The sequence below is a fragment of the Stenella coeruleoalba genome (genome assembly GCF_951394435.1).
Source record: "Stenella coeruleoalba genome assembly, chromosome: 2".
Taxonomy (NCBI): Eukaryota; Metazoa; Chordata; class Mammalia; order Artiodactyla; family Delphinidae; genus Stenella; species Stenella coeruleoalba.
The window spans coordinates 72,944,051-72,967,087 of NC_137147.1; the positions used below are offsets into that span (position 1 = coordinate 72,944,051).

Genomic DNA, 23,037 nt, shown 5'->3' on the forward strand with positions numbered 1-23,037 from the left:
CACCACCCTAAATTCCCCTAAGATTGGTGAGGGGCAGCAGCAGTTGCCTATATGCTTTAAGAAGAAGGACAAGCACCTCAGGATCTCCTCCAGCCTTCCACACCCATCTTTAAAAAACATCATTGGAACAGATCCTTTCGTGAGGGCCTTGTTCCCTAAACGCCACAAGGTATCATGGGAAGAACATGGGCTTCAAAGTCATACAAATCTGTGCACAAATCCTAACTTCACCACTTTGGAAAGTAAGTGAAATAACATATATGCACCAAGCAATATGTAGCCACTAAAGTTGTCGATTCTTCCTCTTAACAAACATTTAAGAGTATGCTCTGCACCAGGCACCATTCTTGGCTTTGGGAGAGCAGAGAACAAGACAGACCAGGCTTCAACCCACAGAGGACTTTCATTCAGCCCTGGAAGACCTTAGAAGTCAGCTGGACCTTCGACTTACCTTAGGAAGTGAGTGAACTGGGTCCCCAAGAGTACATCAACGCAGAGTTCAGCCTCAGCCCTGGTTATCTCAAGAAGCCGGAGGGAGCAGTGTTCTTTAAGAGATACCACACTGCCTCCCTCCAACAAGACTTAATTAATCTTAGAAACACAAACAATGGAGTCGAGCTCTGAGAGTCTGAAACATGGACAGTGAGTGTTGATTGGAGGTGGAAGAGATTCAAGATCTGAGAAACCCAATAGCAGAGTCTTAGGACATTTGGGGGATTAGTATTCATTCAGAAAACATTTATTTGACACCTGCATTCTGCCCAGCACCATACTAGGCACCAGAGAAGACTAGTTCAATTTGGTGAGATGGGTGCTATAGTAAGTTTACACAGTACCCTGACAGTACAGGAGGGAGCAACTGGCTCCATTAGGAGAGTGAAGGAAGTGATACTGACCAGAGACTTAAAGAATGGGAAGAGAGAAGGTGGGAGGGGGGGTCGTTTTTTCTAACTGTAAAAAAAAAAAAAAGGCACGTACTGAGACACGAAATGGTGCAGGACAGCTAGAAGTTGGTATGACGTAAGTGTAGATGTGGTATGGGATAAGTTTCCAGGGAGAAAGGAGATGAGTAAAGAACAGTGATTAAGATTTAAATTGTGGGCAGTAGGTTTCCACGCGAGGGATTCATCTTAGATGCTGAGTGACTATTAAGGAAGTGCTCCCCGGGGAGCTGGGTGGAGGGGGAGAAGCCAAGCAAGAGCTCCAGTTCAGCCGTGGAGGGTGGCTTCCCTCAGAGCCCAGGGGAGAGCACTGGAGTATAAGGCCTCAGGGTAGCCCTGCCTGGGACAAGGGAGCCAGGCTTTCATTCCCCACCACCACCATTGAGCAGTCACCAGTCACACTTTGGCCCAGTTGGGGCCAGGCAGGGCAAAGCAGCTCCAGGAGGTCATGGGCAGCCTTCCAAGAGGAGCTGCAGGTGTCGACCTTGAAAACACATTGAAGGGGGTGTCATGCACAAAAATGGAAAAGGGCATCAGAGGGGATCTGGACAGAGCATTAACACTGTAAGCTACAGGAGGGTTTAAGCAAGAGAGGAGTGTGCACTGATCTGTATTGGAGGAAGCTTGCTGGGGCTGAGGTGTGGGGAGGATGGACCAGAGGGAGGACAGGCAGGCATCAGAAGAGCTGCCCAGAGGCTGGCCAGTATCCCGGGATGTGATGGCAGCGGAGGTGTGGGCTGAGGAGAGATTGTAGGAGGCAGAGTCAATAGACAGGACCTGTAGGAAGGGAGGTGGGGCTGGTGCAGGACTGCCGTGCTGTTACCACTGGCATGGGGGCCGTGAAAGCAGCAGCAGGCACGGAGAAGAAAAGAATGTGCCTGAGTTGTGAAGGAAATCAGCCGTGGTGAGACACGGGCTGCCTGAGATACAGCCCCTACCCCTGCCAGAGCAAATCTAGGGACTTGGCCGATCCCCAGAAGATGCTTAATCCCCTAAGGGAGCCCAGGGAAGGATGGAGAAGAGATTTTGATTAGCATTTTAAAATTTACATTTCTAAAAGGTGACATTCACATGGGTCAGAATCCAAAAGGTATATAAAGGTGTACAGTGAGAAGTCCCCCCTCCTATCCCTGCTCACTAGTGCCCAGTCCCAACCCAGAGGCAGCCAGCACTACCATATTCTTGGGTAGCCATAGAGAAAGCCCACGCCTGTACAAGCAGAGAGCTAAGCATATTTCAGAGAAGAGATTTGACTGCGTGCAAATCTGGGCCTCTCTTTCTCCAGCTAAGGGGTTGTATTTTCCAGTCTCTGAGGCCATTATGGCCCTTGTGTTCTACACTTCTAAGCAAGGAGCAGCCCTGGCCCACAGGCCCCACCCCTTCTCACGTTGTTAGGCAGGTGCTCCCATTACCCACAACTTCCCTACCCCGCTAGCAGAGAGGGTAAGAGAAAGAGCAACTGAGGGCCTAAAGAGTGGAGGAAAATGGCTGCAGAGAAGCAGTGGCGGTGCCAAGGAGCCCAGCCTCATCAGCCTGACCAGCCCTGGCCTCCTCAGAAGCGGACCCACACTGCGCCTGTGAGATGCACGTCACGCCTGAAGTGGATTCTTCTTTCCTAGGGCAACTGCCCAAGGGTTAGGCGTGCCAAAGTGAGGCCAACTGTGGAGCTTCTGCTCCCAAGGAGTCCCCAGGGATGTAGCTCTGACCGACTGGCTGACACAAAACAAGGTGATGGAAGCAGGCCTGAACCATGGCATCTCAGATGCCAGCTTCCGGGACGAGTCACGGAGGAGGACTTCCCATCGGCTCCTGAAAGTCCCTTTGGGTGATGTGAGTGACAGTGGTGTGATGATTCAGGCATGGGGAATGAAGAGCACACACAAGGCCCCAGAGGAGCCCAGCCTAATAGACAAATCAAGGTGAGATGGTCGGGCCCAGACCCACCCTTTTTCCCTCCTCATCCTGGCTCCTACCCACCCATGACCCCCACTGTTTTGCATGTTGCATGAGGTCCCTTCAGCTCCTGCTCTCCCTGTCACTGGGGAGGGCCCCCGCCATGACCTCAGAAGTTGCTTCGCCGCAGCCTGTCCCCCATCCCATCTGGTCCCTGGTCTTCACCCCCTAGGTTGGTCCACACCTCCACACAACCCCTCCTCCCCGGACCTTCGGCCTGTGTCCTCTCTGGCCTCCCATCCTTCCGCCGCTCCTCCTAGCCCCTCGGGGCCCCCTCACCTGCCCTTCCCCCCGGGCCCTCCACACAATTTTCTCCCTCCCCTTCCATCTCCCAGTCAGCTGGCTTTTGTTGCAGCCTCCTCCTTGCCCAGCCCTGGGCAGGGCGAGGCAGATGGGCACAGGCAAGCTTTAGAAGACAAAGGTCTGGCTCTCGAAGTGCTTTCAGTTATCACCGTGAAACAATTAGACAGCCATGATGAGACCCAGGGTGGGGACTCAAAGGGGCGGGAGGGGTGGGCAGCCAGGCTGCTCCCTGGGCCACAGACAACTCTTGTTCCCTTCAGGTTTCACCTTCCTGGGGGTATTAGAACATCCTTACCCCTGCCTTTCTCTGCAAAACCTCACCTCTGCCTCAGTTCCTGCCTCCAGCAACCAAAGGCGTCCTTGCCCATCTCGATTTGTCCTGATTCCCTCTGGGACAGTCACCTTGGCTAGCTCTCCTACACACACACCTTTCTTGGGGGCCCCCGCCCAGGGATCATCCACAGAGCTTTATTACCTCCTGTTTAACCAGGCTGGCCTGGTTCATGTTGAGCTGCAGAGGCAGGTCTGAGCAGGGGCTGAGGATGGGCACAGGCGGGACCTTCTCTGGATGGATGGATGGATGCCACTGCCCTCTGCACAGAGGCACCTGCAGAGCTCAGAAGTGGGCCAGCTCCCGCCAGGGGCCAGTGCAGGCTCACTGGGAACAAGGTCAAGGGGTCACAGGGCCTGCCTGGCAACTTGTGTGCCAGAAGAGGAGAGGACCTGGAATCCGGCTGTGCTTAACTTGATAATGGGGGAATCTGGGAAAGAAAAGGACCCTTCCTTAAGCCCTTGAAATGGAGGAGGCTGCGAGGAATGCTGGGAAAGAGGCAGAGGGATGAAGTGGGGTCAGCTTTGCGCCATTTCTGTTACCAGTATGAACATATATGCTCCCATCCTCGACAGGCAAGTCTTGTCTCCCCCTTCATTGGAGAGGTGGTTCCAGAAGAAACAGGCAAAGCTGGAACTCCACGAACAGATACTACTCCAGCAGCCCTGGAGGGGCTGGTGCAAGAGAAGGAAACGCAACTGGGCTCCGGGCTTTCGCTGTCACTCTAACACAGCCGAGCCAGCCAGAGACTCGAGGCGCTGTAGGGGCTGAGAGAATTCGTGTTTAATGAGAGCAGCAATGACCTAAACACTCTGCCTAGGTCAGACTTCATCTTTTTTTTTTTTTTGCGGTACGCGGACCTCTCACTGTTGTGGCCTCTCCCGTTGCAGAGCACAGGCTCCGGACACGCAGGCTCAGCGGCCATGACTCATGGGCCCAGCCGCTCCTCGGCATGTGGGATCTTCCCGGACAGGGACACGAACCCGTGTCCCCTGCATCGGCAGGCAGACTCTCAACCACTGCACCACCAGGGAAGCCCCAGACTTCATCTTTTTCACCTGCCATATGAGGTACTGTACTCTCTTACAGCTGAGGAGACTGAGGCTTAGGAAAGTTGGGGTACTTGTCCAGAGTTGCAGGTCTTTACTGTGAAAGGGTCTGGATTCAACCAAATACATGACTACAGAGTGCGAGCTCTTTCCCCTGCACCATGCTGCCTCTGCTGCTTGTTTTTTTGGTTTATTTTGTTGTTGTTGTTATTGTTATTTGGTTTTGGACGAGTTTTCTTTCTTGCGCAGAGGGTTGGGGGTTGGGCAGAATGGTGAAAGCATTCCCAAGTTCACTCAGCCCAAGGACCCCTCTGGCCAAATACAGAGTTGCCCTTCTCTCAATGTGACATTTCCTTTCCTCTGCATGTTTGCTCGAGTTGTTCTGGTCCCTGGCTTGCCGCCCGCTCCCCTCAACAGCCCCAGCCCCATTTCCACCTGCCAGAATTCTTCCCACAACACTCATCTCGGGCTTCCCTGGTGGCGCAGTGGTTAAGAATCCGCCTGCCAATGCAGGGGACATGGGTTCGAGCCCTGGTCCCGGAAGATCCCACATGCCGTGGAGCAACTAAGCCCGTGTGCCACAAATACTGAAGCCTTCGTGCCCTAGACCCCTGCTCTGCAACAAGAGAAGCCACCGCAATGAGAAGCCCACACACAGTAACGAAGACCCAATGCAGCCAAAAATAAATAAATTAATTAAAAAAAAAAAAGAACTCATTTCAACGTCCTAGAAACTTCTGGTTTCTTCTGCAATTTCTCTTGCCCCTTTTCGGGAACCTATGACATTCACTTGGCTCTTGACTGGTATTAGAGCCGTGGATGTCCTCACCGGGTCCCCTAGATAAGGTGGAAAACCCCCTACCCCACCACAACCCCAGGACAGGAGCTGGGTTTTGGCCCCTTCTCCTCCTCCCCCAACACAGATTCACAGAACCTTTGAACCCTGCAGTCAGAACAGAATAGTGCTTAAAGTGTCCAAGCCACCCAGGGTGCAGCTGAGCTCACAGGCCCAGTGGGACCCACTGGTGAGGGGTCCACGCTCCCTCCCTGAGGCGGGTGGGCTGAACCAGCTAATGGCAGTGGCTGTGCCCCAGGTCTCACACTCCCAGAACTGCAGCCCCACGTATTCCTCAGTCCTTGGCTCAGCCCCACGGGCTACACCTTGATCTCGGGTGGCCTCGGCCTGCAGCAGCTTGAAGCAGGATTTCGGTTCCCCGGCCAGAGACTAGAGTCAGGCCGCGGCAGTGCGAACACTGAATCCTAGCCACTAGACCACCAGGGACGGTGGCCAGTGACAAGGCCCCTGGCCTGCTGGCTTTGTAGAAATGAATTCCCACAAAGATATGGAAAGTAGTGAAACAAGTAAAGTGTTTATTAGGAGGAAAAAAGTGTACATGTGAATAAGACTCACATGGGTGGACTCAGAGAGTCGCACCCCTCGTGGTAGTTTGAATCACTTATATGGGGCATTTCTTCCGGGTTTCCTTTGGCCAATCATCTTGCTTTGTCTGGCTCTGAGTCCATATTTGGTTTATCTCAGGGTCCTCCCATGTGTGCATGCGCATCTCAGCCAAGATGGATTCTAGTGAAGAGGCCTATGGGTAGACTGACGTCACCTACTATGGGGTGATGCCCCCTCCCTTTTTGGCCCCCAAGGAGCCTTTCTGCACATGTGTAATTGGAAAGGTCTCCTTGACCTCGAGAATGAGAAATGTGTGGTCTCTTCTTCTCCCATCTGGGCAAGGCTCAGTTCTTCTCTACCCCTGCCATTCCTGTTAAAGTGTCTGCGAGAGGCAAAGTCCAGCTCTTTACCCCATTCCTGTTGTTGTTTTTATCTGGAAGTGAAATAGGAGGGAAGGGGGCAGGGCACAACCTTTAAAAGAATGACATAGCCATAGGACATGACAAAAACTGGTTAGAACCAACTAGATCCAAGATGGTGGAAGATTTGACTTCCAGTAGACCTTGAGCCTCATGATATGCTCATTGTAATACATTAGCATATGCTAAATGGCACACCCACCAGCGCCCGTGACAGTTCCAAGGCTGACCATCAAAGATCAAAAAGTGAGGGCTTCCCTGGTGGCACAATGGTTGGGAGTCTGCCTGCCAATGCAGGGGACACGGGTTCGTGACTCGGTCCGGGAAGATCCCACATGCCGCGGAGTGGCTGCGGCCCGTGAGCCATGGCCGCTGAGCCTGCGCGTCCGGTTCTGAGATGGCCCACACTCTGTCTGTGGAGTGTGTTTCTTCTCTCTAAATAAATTCACTTCTTACCTATCACTTTTTCTCTCACTGACTTCTTTCAGCAAGGAGACATCAAGAACCTGAGCTTCATTAAGTCCTGAAACTAGGCGTGTGATCTCAAAAGACTGTGGGTTCAGGGGCTTCCCTGGCGGCGCAGTAGTTAAGAATCCACCTGCCAATGCAGGGGACATGGGTTCAAGCCCTGGTCCGGGAAGATCCCGCATGCCGCAGAGCACCTAAGCCCGTGCACCACAACTACTGAGCCTGAGCTCTAGAGCCTGTGAGCCACAACTACTGAGCCCGTGTGCCACAACTACTGAAGCCCGTAGCCTAGAGCCTGTGCTCTGCAACAAGAGAAGCCGCCACAGTGAGAAGCCTGTGCACTGCAGCTAGAGAAGGCCCGTGTGCAGCAACAGACCCAGCACAGCCAAAAATAAAATAAAATAAAATAAAGACTGTGGGTTCAAGTCCCAATCTGGGTTTAGGCTGGGTTTGAGTCCCGGCACATGCGTTCAAGTCCCAATCAGAGTTACACGGTTTCAGCAGTGTAAACAGGAGGCTAGCTGTAAATGTCTCACCTGGAGCCCATCTATCTCGTGCCTCAACCTTAGCTCCCTGCCCCCTGCTCAGGGGCCTGGGTTTGGGAAGAGGACTGCGTAGCACGGCTGCCAGCTATGGGAGCACTAGGGACCTCTGTGGGAGCAGGCCTGGGGAAGCTGGCCAACCCTGCAAGCTTCCCAAACCTCAACTCCAGGTCCTCCCTGCCCCCACCCTTCAGAACTCAAGCCTGAGTCATGCTGGGTGCCAAGGGGACATGGAGACATAGTGTTGTTTCTGTCATCAGTTCCAGGCGTTCTCCTTCTTTACACTGAGTTCTGAGGCTCCACACCACTCCCTGTCTACCTCCTCCCCACCTCGCCCCAAGCTCCCTGCTCTGGGATCTAAGAGTCCCAGCTCGCCCTCCTAAGCCCCATCCAGTGGGGTGCAGCATGTCTTGCTCTGACCACCATGGCTTACCATTCATTCATTCACTCATTCATTCTTTCCCAGGACCCCTACGAACACCACCAGCTCTATCTCAATACCCTGTTTAATTTTCCTCGGGGCACTTACGACTTGATGAAATCGTCTTTTGTGTGTATTTGCTTCTACAGTGTCAGTCTCCCCAGCTTGAGTGTAAGCTCTACGAGAGCAGGGCCCTTGGCAGTCTTGGTCAGTGCCGTGGGGTGAGCTGTATTGGTGCTCAGTGATTACTGCTCAAGGGCTGACTGGCTGAATTATGTAAATGTTTGTTGAGCAACGACCATGGGGCAGGCAGGTGAGGAGACATGCGACCAAACCAGCCTTCTCGGTAGGTCATGGCAGGAGCAGAAGCAGAGGGGCTGTACGCCCACAGGATGAGCTGAAAGAGGGCAACACAGGCCCTGCTTCTGGGGAAGCACAGAGGAGATGTGTGTCCAAGCCCCAAGCCAGGGCTCCTCCCCCATACCTGCAGCCCCAGCTCCAAGCTCCCTTCCCTGGGAAACCTCACCCACCCCCATAGGAGCTCACCCAGCACCACACACACCTCCCTAAGGGCAGAGCTGTAATTTGACATTTGCTTATAGGATTACTTGACTGCCTCTCTACACTGTTCCCAACACTCAGAGGGTTCTGTGCGACAGCCCCTCTCAGGACCATAAGCTCCATGTGTCCGTGTTTGGCCTCTGTGCCCAGCATGGTGTCCAGCACAGGGGCACTCAGTCACCGTTGAATGAATGAATGGAACAGGGAAGAGGTAAGGGCAGGGTCCTCCCCAAAGCAAGCAGCTCCTCCTTCCTGGGACTGTCCTCTGTCCCCTGCTCTCATCTCCCAGCCAGAGCATCCCTTCCTTCCCTAGGCCCCCGCAGTCTCACTTCGTTCCAAGGCTTCTGTTTCTCATGCAGGCCTAGAACCTCAGGACTGCCTACCTCCTGGCACCGCTCACAGTGTATACGCCCCAAGCCCAAGGCATACCATGGAGTTGTGCAGCAGACAGGCTGCCACCCAGGCCCTGCCAGACACGTTCCCAGTCCCACCAGTGCTCTGGGCAATGCTGTCAACTTCACCAACCACCGTGCAGTGCAGAGACTCTAGTTCTGGTTCAAGAAGATTTTCCAGCTTTTCAGCCCTGTTTCCTGGTTGCTTTCCCTACATCTCTTCCCCTAGAGATGCCAACCTGAGTCAGCACCTGCCACACCCTGGGGGAGACAGGATGCTCTAGCATGGGGACTTTCCCTCTGGGGCCCTTCTGTCTTTTGGGCCGAGACTTGGGGCCCTGCCCTTCCCTCTGACTGGCCAGTCCGTTCCTTCCTCTTCTCCAGTTATGGGTACCTGGTGGCACTGTTGGCTATCGTGGAATTTCCCCAATCCGGCAGAAGGCACTGGGGAGCAGGAAGGAGAGAAAAAAAATCCAAGCACGAGGACCAAGTATGAAGGACCCCAGGACCCTGGGGAGGTGGTGAATATAGAGGGTCTTCTTGGGCTTTGAGTCATTCTGGTTCCCTGGGCCATCCCAGGCATCAGATTCCTTCATAACTTTGGGGAACATACTAGTCCTTGAATGTTCTCTACCCCATTCTCACAAGGTTGTTGACCAACACATGCTTGATTACCTCCCATGATGGTGAGCTCCCCACCACTCATTTAGGCCCATTCCACCTTTGGACAGCTTTAATTATAAGAAAGTCTTCCCCCATAACAAGGCTATATACATTCACTGGTCTTTGTTCTTTGTGCTCAAGATTAACAGAATCAATGTGGCTTCTGTTCCAACTAACAGCCCTTCAAGAGTTTGAAGACCACAATCATCTGCCCCTTGAGTCCTCTCCCCCAGTTCGACATTCCCATGTCCTCTCTCTGGTCATGGACTCTCCTCACCATCTTGATTGCCCCCTCTGGACCTTGCTGTTTGTCCCTGTCCCTCTTAAAATGGACCAGACACTCCCAACAGGGTCTGACCATCACAGATTTGGGGCCTCTGCACCCCATCATTCTGGGTCCTAAAGCTCTCTTCGTGCAGCTCAAAGTCAGGTCAGTGCTTCTGGCAAGGAGTCAACTCTTACCAGCCCTATGCCAACCAGAACCTCCCTGTCTGCACACACTGGTGTTATTCCATTGCCCACACATCATGCTCTTGTGAGAGGATGATTTGAGGACCAAAGAACCAGATTGTACCTCTGTCACTATTCAGTGCTATCTGGTCAAATATGGGCCCTCAAATTATGTTTAGATCCAGATTCCATCATCCAGCATTCCTCCCAACTACATGTTAGCTACCTTCAATTATGAGAATGGCACTGTGTGCTCATCCAACATATCACTGAAAAGTGCCACCACTAGGGACTTCTCTCCAAGTTGACAAACACACATTAACCACTATTATTTGGAGATGAATATCCTACCAGTTATATCTACTATCCTATCAGCCTACCCACAGTTAACCATTTTGTCCCTCAACATATCCTGACATGGAGCTGATGGGTGCAAAAGCTCTATGATAATCACTGGGAAACCTGGTTTCCAACTCTGGCTCTGCCGCCAACGTGTATGTGGTTTCATGTCACCACCTGCCGCTGGGAGGTGAACGGGAGCCAGATGATCTGTCGAGCCCTCTCCAGCTCTAATGTCCTGTTCTGTGGTGGTCAAGGTTAGAGAGAAGGTCAGGAAGCTGGGGGAGAGGAGGGTCCATGTGGCAAGAAGTAAGAAATGGGCACTTCTGCTCACGCATGGGGAAACTTCAACCCTGCCCTTTCTGCTGAGCAGCAGGTGCCAGGCTCTGCTCTTGCCCTTGCAACTCCTTTACTGCAACTTAAGCTGACCCTCAGCCTTCCCAGCATTTGATTTCCTCTCAAGTGCCCGGTGCGCTCCCATGCAAACATCTAACCACTGCTCACTTGATACCCTGCGGAACTATGGCCCCGGGAAGATCCAGACCATCAGGTCTGAGTTCCTCTGAGTGGAACTCCCTCCCCCACCTGGCCCTCCAGCACACCCACCCCAGCTTTCCAGAAGTCTTGTGACACTTCCACACCCCCTCACTCTCCCACACACTCTGGGCCTTTGCCGGTTGCAGCAGAGCACGGTGGGCAAGCCAGGCGGAGGGAAAGTGAGTAAGCGTGTCTTCTGGAATCAGACAGCCAGGGTCAGTTGGTTGGTTTGTTCAATTTAGAGAAGTAGCAAACTTTATTGTGTGTGTATAAAGGGTGATTTAGTTGTCCTCTGAAGGGCACCCTGCCCCCCAGAGTGAGACCAGGCTCTTATCACTTACAAGCTGTGTGACCTTGGGCAGAATTTCAGTTTCTTCTTATCATGGCTGTACAGAATTTAGTCATTATTAATATTGGCTTCAAGGTCACAGAACCTCTCTTCATAGTCTATTTTTTCCTTCACTCGGCCAGTGAGGATTCTTTGCCCCACATCCCCAGTCCTGCCCTCACCATGCCTCTACCAGAGCTTGTTTGTGGGTCCCTCATCTCTGCCTCCTGGGGTCCCCATTTTCTGCTGGGTAGAATTACTACCTGTGCCCATGCTGACATCTTCTGTTATCGACAGCAGCAACTTTAGTCATCTGACTCTGGTTGGTTAGTGTTCAATTAGCACAGGATCAAGGTCAGAGGGGACCAAAAAAGGAATAAAATTTTCGATAGATTCATCATAAACTTGGTAAGGGAACTCGGTTTTAGGGGGACTTGGTTTCCTCCCAGCTGTGTGACCTTGGGCAAGCAACTTAACCTCTGTGAACCCACTGTATGCATTGGTCCTCACTGTAAAATCATAATACCTACTTCACATAGGTAGTGAGAACATCAAATAGGATGTCTGAGGCTCAGTCAGTACTCGGTTATTACTTGTTCTTTTCTCTACGTAGAAGGCAGTAAAATCCCCTCCTCAAATGTCATTCAGATTGTGGCCCTCAGACACCAGCATGGTTCCCACTTATCCCACACAGGATATAACTCCTGACACCTCCTTTTGCCTTAAAGCAAGAGGTTTGTCTTGTTTCCATTGCTCTTATCTCCAAAGGCACCTGGTTCAGCTTCTGCCTGCCTGCCTGCCTGCCAGCTAAGTCTGTCACAACACATGCCTGAAATGCCCTTCCTGTCCTCTTTCCAAAACCAGGCCCCACCTTCATGGAGGCAGATTTTGAGACTCGCTTCATCCCTTAAGTCGGCTTGACTCAGATTTCCCAGTTTCAGGATTACTAGTCACTAAAAAATATTTCATGCCTACTTCAGCCTTCCTCCACCCCCTTTCCTCCGCCCTTAGTGACTATGATGTAAGACTGTATCTGGCAGATCTGCATCTGTGGGCACTTGTGTTCCCAGGTATCTGGTTGCACATGTGAGTTGCTGTAGAGCAGGAAGCAAGAACAGGTGGTGACCAAAACAACCCAACTAAACAAACAAAAAAAGCAGTTGATGAGGTAGAGAGAGGGCTGGGCTAGATCAGACCCATGTCCACTTGACTACTTACTACATGGGTAGCACTTAGCAAGTTACTCAGCCTTTCTTTCTGAGCCTCTATTCCCTGGCATATTTGTCATGAAAATTAGCTATAACTATTTACTGAGCCCTTACTCAGGGCAGGCACTGTCCTAAGCACTTTACATAGACTTTTACATTTAATCTTTACTTCAACCCTAGCAGGTAGGTAACATTATTTTTCCTATGCTACCGTTGAAGGAGTTGAGACACAGAAGAAAGTCAACACAGAGGTTAAGTGCCTTGCCCAGGTCATGTATCTAATAAGTGGCAAAGCCAGGATTTGCACCCAGGCAGTCAGACCCCAGAGTCCATGTTTGTTTGTTTTTTTTTAATTTAATTTGTTTATTTTTGGACCTGTTGGGTCTTCGTTGCTGCACGTGGGCTTTCTCTAGTTGCAGCAAGCGGGGGCTACTCTTAGTTGCGGTGCACGGGCTTCTTATTGTGGTGGCTTCTCTTGTTGCGGAGCACAGGCTCTAGGCACGTGGGCTTCAGTAGTTGCAGCATGCAGGCTCAGTAGTTGTGGTGCACGGGCTTAGTTGCTCCACGGCATGTCCGGATCTTCCCGGACCAGGGCTCGAACCCGTGTCTCCTGCATTGGCAGGCAGATTCTTAACCACTGCGCCACCAGGGAAGTCCCAGAGTCCACGTTCTTAACCACTCTGCACACTGCTTCCCACGTGTGATCCTGTGTGTGTGCAAAGCTCTCGACACAGTGACTGGCACAAAGACAGCCGTTAAATGGTGTAACTCTTTCCTCACTAGGACAGTGAGGAAGTACAGGAGGCCAGGACAAGTGTCTCTTTTCCCCTGTAACTTGTTACAGGGCCTCAGAAAAGACAGAATATAGAGTGGGCACTTTACACACATTTCCAGGGCCTGAAAAAGGTGTGGAAGAAATGTAAAAAATTTAAAGCCATATTTTCTTACCCAGATGTGTGTTATAAACATACACATGCCACATGGACACACACTTCTCACAAATACATCACACTCACACATAGACACTCAGTGACCACTTTGAACCCATGAAGTCTCCATCAGGAAACCTTCCTAGGCTGGTCCAGTCCTCACAATCTCTCCCATCCCTGAATGCCAACAGCCCTCACCGTTAGGCCCAGCCAAGCCAGCCCTCATTATGCGGTGTTGTATTCATTCAGATAACTACCCAATAACTACTGAGAACCAGGGCCAAGTACTGGAGAAGCAAGACCAAAAAAAAATATTGTTCCTGTCCTCCAGGAACTCTGAATCTCCTAGGCGATGTTAGCATACAAACCAAGACTCACCATAGGCACAGTGGGGTAAATGCTATCACTAACAGACTGGGGCATTTTAGAGAGCTTCCTGGAGGTGACACAAGTTAAATTTTAAAGATGAACAGGAGCTGTTCTGGCAAAGGAAGAGGTGTGGAGGAAGGAGAGTAAGGAAGCGGGAACAGGTTAATGTGCTTGGGAAACTGCAAGTCATCCTATCAGCTGTAATGAAGAGTTTTTAACAGGGACAGGCAGGACATGAGGCCATAGGGGTAAGCAGGGTCCAAATGCCAAAAGGCCTGATGCGCTGACCTGAGAGATTCAAAGTCTTTCCTGAAAAGATGTCAGGAGCCATGGAAGGGTTTTGGGCAGAGAAACAACATGATCAAATCTGCATTTCAGAAAGATTGATTCAGCAGCACAGAGGTGAACTGATAAAAGAGGGGACAGGGTGGAGATGAGGGAACATTGAAAAGACTTCCAACAATCCCAGGAATAAATGAACTTAAATTCTTAGTGCAGTGGGAATGGAGAGGGTATTTAAGCGATATCAAGGAAAAGTGGGGAGGCCATCCACTAAAATAGGAAACATAAAGGCCAAAGTCTACGCTGGAAGGAGGGGAGACAATGATACCTTTTGACTTTTGGAGTTCGAGTTGTCTCTGGGACACCCAGGTGATACCTAATAGGCTTATGAATATGTGTGTGTCTGCGACTTCCCTGGTGGTCCACTGGGTAAGACTCTGTGCTCCCAGTGCAGGGGGCCAGGGGTTCAGTCCCTGGTGGGGGAGCTAGATCCCACATGCAGCAACTAACAGCCCCAACAAAAAATCCCGCATTCCGCAACAAAGATCGAGTGTGCCACAACTAAGACCCTCTGCAGCCTAACTAAATAAATATTTTTTAAAAAAATGTTTGTGTCTCTGTGTGTGTGTACATTTTTTTTCCATTATAAAAGCTTGCAAGACATCTGGGCTGGAGATATAAATTTCAGTGTCATCAGCTTACAGATAGCAATTAAAACCATGAGTGTGGATGAAGTCACCCAAAGTGTGGGCCAGAAGATCTGTGGGCCCAGGACAGAGCTCTGGAGAGCTCCGATTCCAAGCAGTTGAAGGCTTGGATTTGTGAACATTCTCCCAAGGGAGCAGTGTGTGAAGTGGAAAAGAGTGTGGAAAGGGCCCTGGATATCACCAACATTTAGGGGAAGAGAAGGTAAACAGATGAGAAGAGAGGGTCAAAAGTGCAGGAAAAGCCAGGACAGGGTGTCACGTCGAGGGAAGTCAGTAGCATCAAATGCTGCAGAGGTCACTGGAGGTAAGGAGAGGAAACTCCATCAGTTAGATTTAGCAACTAAGAGGTGGCGAGTGCGACCAGAGAGAGGTTAGTGGAGCGCTGAGAGGGTGGGCTTCCGGCTGTGGGGGAAACCTTTTCAAATGAAACGCAGTTTGAGTAGGTGGCTGGAATTGCAACCTGCGCTGCTTCCCCGCGCGCGCCACAGTCACGCGTACACACTCTTACACACCAGAGGGCTAACAGGGACTTGGCGTTCCCGGACAGGTCTCCCAGAGATCCTGCGCAGGCGCCTCCGGAGACCGCCTGCTCTGCCGCGAGCCCCTCCCCAGGCCTGCAGAGGGCGCTGAGTCTCGGAGAGCCGGGGCGTGACGCCGCTCTAGCTAGCGCTAGCGCTCGGGCTCGGTGGTGGGCGCCGTAGCTCCGCGTCCCGCACGCCTCCTCCCAGCACAGGTGGGTCCGCCGGCGGGGGCCAGCAGTGCTTGGGATCCGTGGGGCGGGCGGGTAGCGACAGCCTCTGGGCGCGGAGTAGTCCCCATCACCTAAGTGCTCCAGCTCGGCAGGCTCCGGCGAATCGGGCTGTGGACAGGGCTGCACGTGTGCAAGTCCCATTCCGGGTGGGTGCCTTTAGGACAGTGCCTGTCCCGGAACCCCTTAACACCCCAGGGGTCTCCGCCCCGGCTCGGCCGCGGCTTCCTGGAGACGTCTAGGGACAGGGCTACCAGGGGCGGGGCTCCCATGATTGACACGTCTCTCCCCAGGTTTCACGGGCACCACTTGACCCCTACCCTGCCCTGAATCTGAGCCAGCACCATGGTGAGAACCCTGAGCGCAGCCCCTCACCTCCGCATGCCCATGCCCTTGCCCTTGCCCCTGCCCCGCGTGGCCTTGCCTCCGTTGCCCGATATAACAGAGTGGGGGTTCCGGTGGGTATGCCCCTGCAAGGCAGCCTGCACTCTTGCAACCCGCCCATCCCTATAGCACGGGCGCCTGAAGGTGAAGACATCGGAAGAGCAAGCGGAAGCCAAAAGGCTAGAGCGGGAACAGAAGCTGAAGCTATACCAGTCAGCCACCCAGACTGTCTTCCAGAAGGTGGGGCCCTCAGAGGTCGTCCCCTCCCACAGTGGCTCCCTTAGAATAGCACTGAGGCCAAGAACTGCGCCTTAGAGTCAGGCTGCTTGGATCCATATCTGCGTTCTATCAGGTACTAGCTGTGTGTCCTTGGGCAAGTTACTGAATCTCTGTGGACCTCAGTTTGCCCATCTGTAAAATGGGCCTACCAATTGCACTTACTGCATAAGGCTGTTGTGAAAATTAAATGAGAGAATACATGTAAACCCATAAAGTGCTTCGTATGGTACCTATAGCATAGTATGGCATTCACAGAACAGTCGGTAGTTGTATTTATGTTATTAGCCCTGTAGCAGGAGAAAGATATTATCTCTCTGACCCTGCTATCTACCTTCTCAGCGCCAGGCTGGAGAGCTGGATGAATCAGTGCTGGAACTGACAAGCCAGATTCTGGGAGCCAACCCTGATTTTGCCACCCTCTGGAATTGTCGCCGAGAGGTGCTCCAGCGGCTGGAGGTCCAGAAGTGCGTTGGGGTTCAGAGCCCCGGGAAGATGGCCCTGGCTCTGCCCCTGCCCTGCCTGGGTCCAGGGCTGGAGGAAGAGTGGGGCAGCCAGGGGCATAGGCAGAGGGCAGTGGAGGGCTGGGTGCAGAAAGACAGGAGTGAGCTGAGATTGGGTGTTGGAGGGCCCTGACCCCCATTCCCCTCTGGGTGCAGGTCCCCCGAGGAGTTGGCCGCTCTGGTGAAGGCAGAACTGGGCTTCCTGGAGAGCTGTCTGAGGGTGAACCCCAAGTCTTACGGTACCTGGCACCACCGCTGCTGGCTGCTGGGCCGCCTGCCAGAGGCCAACTGGGCCCGGGAGCTGGAGTTGTGTGCCCGCTTCCTCGAGGTTGATGAGCGGAACTGTACGTGCCCGCAGATTCTGTCCCTACAGCCCTCACCTGCCCCACATTCCGGTACAAGGGCCTCAGTAAGGCCCAGAGTGGGGAGGGATGGCCAGGTTGGGCCCACTGAGCTGATGGCAAAAGGGATGATGGAGCCAAATGTATCCTCCATGGAGTGCAGAGAGGTGTTTCTCAGGATCTCCGAGGGAACTCCAGGGGTACCAGCCGGGGAGATTCTCTTGCCCTGCGTCTGAGATGTGCTGTCTGCCCTTCCCCCCAGTTCACTGCTGGGACTACCGGCGGTTTGTGGCTGCGCAGGCAGCTGTGCCCCCTGCAGAGGAGCTAGCCTTCACTGACAGCCTCATCACCCGAAACTTCTCCAACTATTCCTCCTGGCATTACCGCTCCTGCCTCTTGCCCCAGCTGCATCCCCAGCCAGACTCTGGACCCCAGGGGCGCCTCCCTGAGGATGTGCTGCTCAAAGGTAAGCAGAGTCAGGGGGTGCTGGGGAGGACTCTGCAGTGCCACCCTTCCAACCCTGATGCCTAGACCTGTTCCTGAACCTGCCACTCGGGAACTTGCCTGGCGCTGGGGGTGCATAAGATCCAGCCCCTGGCTGCAGGGAGCCCAAGTGTCCAATGGGGAAGATAAAACTGAAATGTGCAGCGCCTGGGCAAGGCCAGCCTATAGGTGAAACTGCACGCTGGAGGAACTCCACGGTGAGGGTGGGATGTTGGGGTGGCCAGGAGCCAAGCAGGGTCCTAACCACAACCCCATGCCTCCGTGGCTCCCGCAGAGCTGGAGCTGGTGCAGAACGCCTTCTTCACTGACCCCAATGATCAGAGTGCCTGGTTCTACCATCGTTGGCTCCTGGGACGAGGTGAGCAGTGGAGGAGGAAGCTGGGTGATTAGGGCTTAGAAGGAATGGAAGAATATTTAAGGAGACCTGAGGCTGTGTCTTCCCCCAGCGGATCCCCAGGATGCCCTGCACTGCCTGCACGTGAGCCGGGATGAGGCCTGTCTGACTGTCTCCTTCTCTCGGCCCCTCCTAGTGAGTCCTGCAGCTTTTGCCGGAGAGCATCGTGGATCGTGGGCCTGGTGCTCTTGGAGTGACGGGTCTCTCTTTGTCCCCCGTGCCAGGTGGGCTCCAGGACGGAGACCTTGCTGCTCATGGTGGACGAGTCACCCCTGGCCGTGGCGTGGAGGACCCCAGATGGCAGGAACCGGCCTAGCCACGTCTGGGTATCCCAGGATTGGTGGGCAGACTGGAGGCTGGGGTAGGGCTGGGCTGGGACTGTCAGGAAGGTGGTGCTGCCGGGCTTTTTCTTAACCCCGTGCTCCCAGCTCTGTGACCTGCCCGCCACCTCTCTCAACGACCAGTTGCCCCAACATACATTTCGTGTCATTTGGACAGCAGGCGGTGCCCAGAAGGAGTGTGTGCTCTTAAAAGGTGACACAGCCCGCACCTACCCCCTTGGCGGCAGCCCTCATCCCTCTCTTCCTGTCATGGGTGTCCCCTCCTACCACCGGCTCTTTCTTACAGGCCGCCAGGAGGGCTGGTGCCGGGACTCCGCCACGGACGAACAGCTCTTCAGGTGATGGCGACGGGGAAGCGCACAGACAAGGATGGGGGCTCTGGACTCTGGGCATCAGGCAGCTGGGCAGGAGGCCAGGGGCTTAAGCAGTTGATCTCAGACTGGACACTGGGGCTGACTAGTACCCCAGGGCTGGAGCATCATCCCCTCCCCCCCCTGCCCACCCTCAGGTGTGAGCTGTCGGTGGAGAAGTCCACGGTGCTACAGTCCGAGCTTGAATCCTGTAAGGAGCTGCAGGAGCTGGAGCCTGAGAATAAATGTGAGGCCCGCTCCCCTGAGGAGGCCCCTTTCTAGGGGGGGCGCCCCTTGGGGAGAGTGGGAAGGCTCTCCAGAGGATGGGAGCAGAGGAGGATCCAGGAGAGACCATCCTCTTCCCTGCCCTCTCCCCAGGGTGCCTGCTCACCATCATCTTGCTGATGCGGGCGCTGGACCCCCTGCAGTATGAGAAGGAGACGCTGCAGTACTTCCAGACCCTCAAGGCAAGTCGGGTCCATGGGAACCGGCGAGGGGGAGGCCCAGCGGGCAGGAGGAGGGCAGCTGACGTGCATTCTCCGTCCCTTCTCCCCGCCAGGCCGTGGACCCTATGCGGGCAGCGTACCTGGACGACCTGCGAAGCAAGTTCCTGCTGGAGAACAGCGTGCTCAAGATGGAGTACGCGGAGGTGCGCGTGCTGCACCTTGGTCACAAGGTAGGGACTGCGCACGCGCCTTCCCGGCCTTCGCCCTGCTAGCTGGCCTCCCTCTTCCTCAGGACCTGGCCGGCTTTTATGTCTGCTCCCTGGGCCTCAGCCGAGACACTCGCCATGCCCCCGGCTTTCCTTCAGTCGCATGTGCCTTTCTGGACATTTCTTCCTCAACTCCTTCCCATGCTTCTCTCCCTGGAGCAGGCCCCAACACCTAAAACCTCAATAGTTTCCAGAACTTTCTGACAAACCCTCCAGACTCTCTTTTTCCTCTGTAGTCCTTCCCAATCAATCTCCCCAACACGTCACTGCTGCCCACCTTCGCCCCCACCAGCCAATCCCAGACTCACCAGGCCCGCTCCCACCAGTGCCTGTGTTTATCCCAGCGCCCTCCTCCGTCCCCCTTACCTGCCCCACTCCCACCACTCCACTGGCCACCCAGCCCGAGGGCTCAGGCCTCTCCCATGTCCTTGACGTGGGGCATGTACTGCCAGGGGTGCTGAGGCAAGCGTCCCACCTACTCCCTCTTCTCCTCAGCTGGGGTCCCCGAGGGCCTGTGTGGGGCACACAGGGCAAGTGCCTGATAAACGATGGCTGAGGACTTTCCTCCAGGTCTCGCTGGGTATCTCATCCCCCCTCCTCAGGATCTGACGGTGCTCTGCCATCTGGAGCAGCTGCTCTTGATCACTCACCTTGACCTGTCGCACAATCGCCTCCGAGCCCTGCCCCCTGCCCTGGCTGCCCTGCGCTGCCTCGAGGTAAAGCACTCGCTCCTGTGTCGCTGTCCTGGGTGATCCTTCTCCCCTTCCTCCACCTCAGAAGTCTGCCCACCCTACAAAGAGATGCCCACAGATGACCCCTGCCTTCTCCTCTGTCACCCAGCCTGACCCCAGGAGCCCTTCCATGCACTGTAAGCTGATCACCCTGGGTTCCCCAGTTGCTTGTACCAATCCCAGGCTGACAGCTGCCTTCCCTGCCTTGTCTTCCCTGCCCTCCCTGCTCCCCAGGTGCTGCAGGCCAATGACAACACTATCGAGTCCCTGGATGGTGTCACTAACCTGCCCCGGCTGCAGGAGCTCTTTCTGTGCAACAACCGTATCCTTCCTTCTGGGTGCCTTTCGGACAGCAGGTAGTGCGAGGTGCCACACCAGGAAGGGACAGACAGCAAGCAGGGTGGTGTTGCCCCTGGACATGCAGAGGGGGCTCCGGCTGTCTAAGCTGAGGAGAGAGGGTAGCCTGGCGCTGTATGAGGCTATCATTGACTTGTACTGGTAGAGTTTTGGAGGATGGAAGTAAGTGACTTCCTCAAGCCAGAGTTCACAAACCAGCAGCCTACAGATATTCTTGGGTAGCGCATCCTGTTTTTAAAATCAGGAAGTTTCATATTTTAAAAAATCTAGAATTTTGATTCTTCTTTTAAAAATGGCAATTAAAGCAACGTTTAGCCTGCATTTCCACTTGGCAACCCTTGGCCATTGGTGGATCATGGGTGCCTCTGCATCTGGGGCTAGCTTTCACCTTGGCCATAGTCTCCACCACTCCTTCTGGGACTGTATCCAGTCAGCCTCCTGTGCTTCCTGCCTGGCCCCCGGGGGCTGGTGTTTGCAGTCTAGAGCCTTACGCCCTCCGGGGAAGCGGACAAGGTGCCCACCAAGCAGGCTGCTAGGCAGCAGTCCCTGTTCTTGAGGGAAAGCAGTGATGGGTGCACAGGAGCAGGTGGATCTGGAGGAACTGCTGAGCTTTCCTTGACTCCTGCCCAAGGCCTCCAGCAGCCTGCAGTGCTCCAGCCTCTTGCCTCCTGCCCCAGGCTGGTCCTCCTCAACCTGCAGGGCAACCCCCTGTGCCAAGCAGTGGGCATCTCGGAGCATCTGGCCGAGCTGCTGCCTTCAGTTCGCAGCAGCCTCACCTAAGAGACTCTGCCCCCGCCCCCTGCCCTTTAACTTATTGGAACTGAATAAACAATGAAGAGGCCCCCAAAGGCTGCTAAGCCGCCGCCGCCACCATCATTACTACCGCTACCTATCCTGGAAAAGAAAGGGAGAGAGCGAGGGTATGTCAGTTCACCCCCTCTACTTTCATTTTATGCTCAGTCCTGCTGTTCCCTGTCATGGAGAACCAAAGCCTCAGTATCTGGGGCAGAATCAGGGCAATGGCTGGATTTGAATCTACATTCCAGTTTGGGGCTGGGCTGGGTCTAAGTTCCAGGCTGGAATCAGATTTGAGTCCATGTTCTAGTTGGGGCTGGACCACAAAGCAGCTGGAAGTCTCTCTAACTGACAGGGGCTCGTAGAAGTTTCTCCCGTGACCTGTGCCCCTTCTAGATGCCCTGTCTGCCCTGGCTCTCCTTTACCACAGCTGAGAAAGCTCTTCCCAGGAGGAGTGGGCCAGGGCGCCCTGGCTCCCCTGTCTTACAGCAACACTGTCAGTCCCCATGAGTAGCATGCTCTGGATAAAGAGCCCTTGGAGATCCTTGATCCCATTTGATCCTCACAAGCTCTCAGGGCTGAGACGATTAGGCCCATAGTACTGATGAGGAAACTGCTGTTAAGATGCACCCAAGGTTGCCGACCTCAAGTGCTGGAGCCAGAGCTCTCTCTGCAACTTGGTCTGGGATTCCAGATTCATGTTCTTGCTTCTGGATTGGGCAGAGCCTGGCCCCAGCTCCCGAGGTACCGAGACGGTGTCTTTTCCCATGGTCCCCCTTCCAACACACATACACATACCTTGTCCTGACTTTGAAAGCCCTGAGGCATTTGAGCCTCCCCGGAGGGAGGAAAGGGGAGCGACTCAGGGGTGAGGGCACTGAGTCAAACCTGGCTGGGTGGGGAAAGAGAAAGATTGAAACAAGAGGGAGAGAATGTGACAAGGCATTTACCTGGTTCCCTGAGAATCTACCTGGACCCACATGTGCTCACACACAACCAGACTCTCAGGGCCCTGCCCCTCCCATATCCGTAGTGATACACAGACAGCCCCTCCACGAAGCCCTTTGGCTGACCTGCCTCACACCTGCCTGGAATTTTGATTTCCACTAGTGCATCCTCTGAGCGTGCTGGAGGATGTGGGGACTTAGACCTGGACAGGAAAAGGTCACGGGGATGTGAAGGGCTCTGTGCCTGGTCCTGGGGCCTCTGTCCCTGCTCCCCAAGCCACCTCCCTGCCTGATGCATCACCAAACTCAGCCTCTCCTCCAGTCCGCTTCCTTGTGTCCCCTTGCCCACCCTGTTTTCACTGTCTTCTGTTCAGTGTCCCATGGACAGAGCTGGGACAACAGCGGGATGGAGGGAAGAGACCCCAGGAACAGGGTCCCAGCCTTCCGGAAGATGTCTGACCTCCTCTTTGCCTTGGGGCTCTCTTGGTGGCCTCCCTGGCGTTTCTCCCAGTGTCAGGGTGAAGCTGGGGCGGGTGCCTGGAGCCGGTTGGTCAGGATTCCCAGGAAGAATTCCAGGTTGGAGAGCCCTGGCCTCCAGCTCACCAGACATTCATCTCAGTGAGAGAAGGGGGTACTCTGCAGCCTGGGGAGCGGGGGCCTTCATTCCCACCCGAGCCTCATAGCAAAGACCTCAGCCTCCTCCAAACCCCTCGGTTTGGGGGGTGGGGGGTGGCAGAAAACAAGAGATTGCTTCTACTCTGACCCCCCTAATCCCCAACCTGGAGGGACACAGGAAGCAGGGGGCAGCTCAGTCATGCTGAGGCCTGGGGCCTAGCTAGAGGAAGAAGGAGGGACAGACAGATGGATGTTGGGGGCTGGCTGGTGGAGCCAGTCAGAGGGCCTGGCTGCTGGTGTCACCAGTGTGTACCAGCCTGGGATGCTGGGGGCTCCCTGGGCAGGACGAGTCCCAGAGCCAGGCCGGTGGGCAGTTTCACAGGGACAGAGGTGGGCAGCCCGAGCTTGGGAAGAGCGAGTCTGCTGGATAGAGTGTGGGTGGACC

At 54.3% G+C, this 23,037-nt stretch overlaps 1 protein-coding gene across 2 annotated transcripts; it reads left to right on the plus strand.

The window, feature by feature from the left end:
• The first annotated feature begins 15,274 nt into the window (after positions 1 to 15,274).
• Positions 15,275 to 21,152, plus strand: RABGGTA (Rab geranylgeranyltransferase subunit alpha). 2 transcript variants are annotated; one of them, XM_079913123.1, is made up of 17 exons: positions 15,275 to 15,327; positions 15,636 to 15,690; positions 15,856 to 15,966; positions 16,345 to 16,469; positions 16,662 to 16,849; positions 17,109 to 17,312; positions 17,625 to 17,708; positions 17,797 to 17,879; positions 17,969 to 18,070; positions 18,173 to 18,278; positions 18,372 to 18,423; positions 18,594 to 18,682; positions 18,814 to 18,902; positions 18,995 to 19,111; positions 19,750 to 19,863; positions 20,113 to 20,200; positions 20,867 to 21,152. In XM_079913123.1, the coding sequence occupies exons 2-17, from the start codon at positions 15,688 to 15,690 to the stop codon at positions 21,013 to 21,015; spliced, it is 1,704 nt and encodes a 567-aa protein (XP_079769249.1). In that variant the 5' UTR covers positions 15,275 to 15,327; positions 15,636 to 15,687; the 3' UTR covers positions 21,016 to 21,152. The 2 variants fall into 2 exon arrangements, with proteins under 2 accessions (XP_079769249.1, XP_079769250.1); XM_079913124.1 differs by lacking the exon at positions 15,275 to 15,327 and adding an exon at positions 15,399 to 15,491.
• The last annotated feature ends 1,885 nt before the right edge of the window (positions 21,153 to 23,037 follow it).